Source organism: Penaeus monodon, chromosome 24 (assembly GCF_015228065.2).
Source record: "Penaeus monodon isolate SGIC_2016 chromosome 24, NSTDA_Pmon_1, whole genome shotgun sequence".
Lineage (NCBI taxonomy): Eukaryota > Metazoa > Arthropoda > Malacostraca > Decapoda > Penaeidae > Penaeus > Penaeus monodon.
In genome coordinates, this window is record NC_051409.1 from 15,077,118 (window position 1) to 15,077,577 (window position 460).

Here is a 460-nt window from a genome sequence, read left to right on the forward strand (position 1 = left end):
TGAGCAGTTCGACTTTTCTCCTTTGTTCTTGTACAAAGTGATAATAACTGCATCACGGAGGTCTCTTGGAAGCTTGCTCTGCTCCCAACAACAGACAAGGAGTTCGTGGAGCTTGCTGTGTAGTGTTGGTCCCCCATCTTTCCAGATCTCTGGTGGGATCCCATCAACTCCTGCTGCCTTGCCACACTTCAGCTGCTCTATGGCTTTTGAAATTTCTTCTATAGATGGTAGTTCATCCAATTCCTCTATGACTGGCTTCTGACGAATGCGGAGAACTGCTGAGTCCTGGACGACGCGGTCAGCGCTGAAGAGGGCCTGAAAGTGCTCGGACCAACGGCTCAGGATGGAAGTCTTGTCTGTGAAGAGCGCCTGGCCATCTGCACTGCGCAAAGGACTCTGGACGTGGTGAGTAGGACCATATACTGCCTTTAGGGCTTCATAGAAGCCTCTGTAGTCACCA

The 460-nt window shown here is 50.9% G+C and overlaps 1 protein-coding gene across 1 annotated transcript in view; it reads right to left on the minus strand.

Moving 5' to 3' along the window:
• Positions 1 to 460, minus strand: part of LOC119588873 — a 72,360-nt gene that overhangs the window by 69,896 nt on the left and 2,004 nt on the right. The window contains exon 2 of the mRNA XM_037937512.1: positions 57 to 448. Within this exon, the coding sequence (XP_037793440.1) occupies positions 57 to 448 (392 nt within the window). The remainder of the gene's footprint in view (positions 1 to 56; positions 449 to 460) is intronic.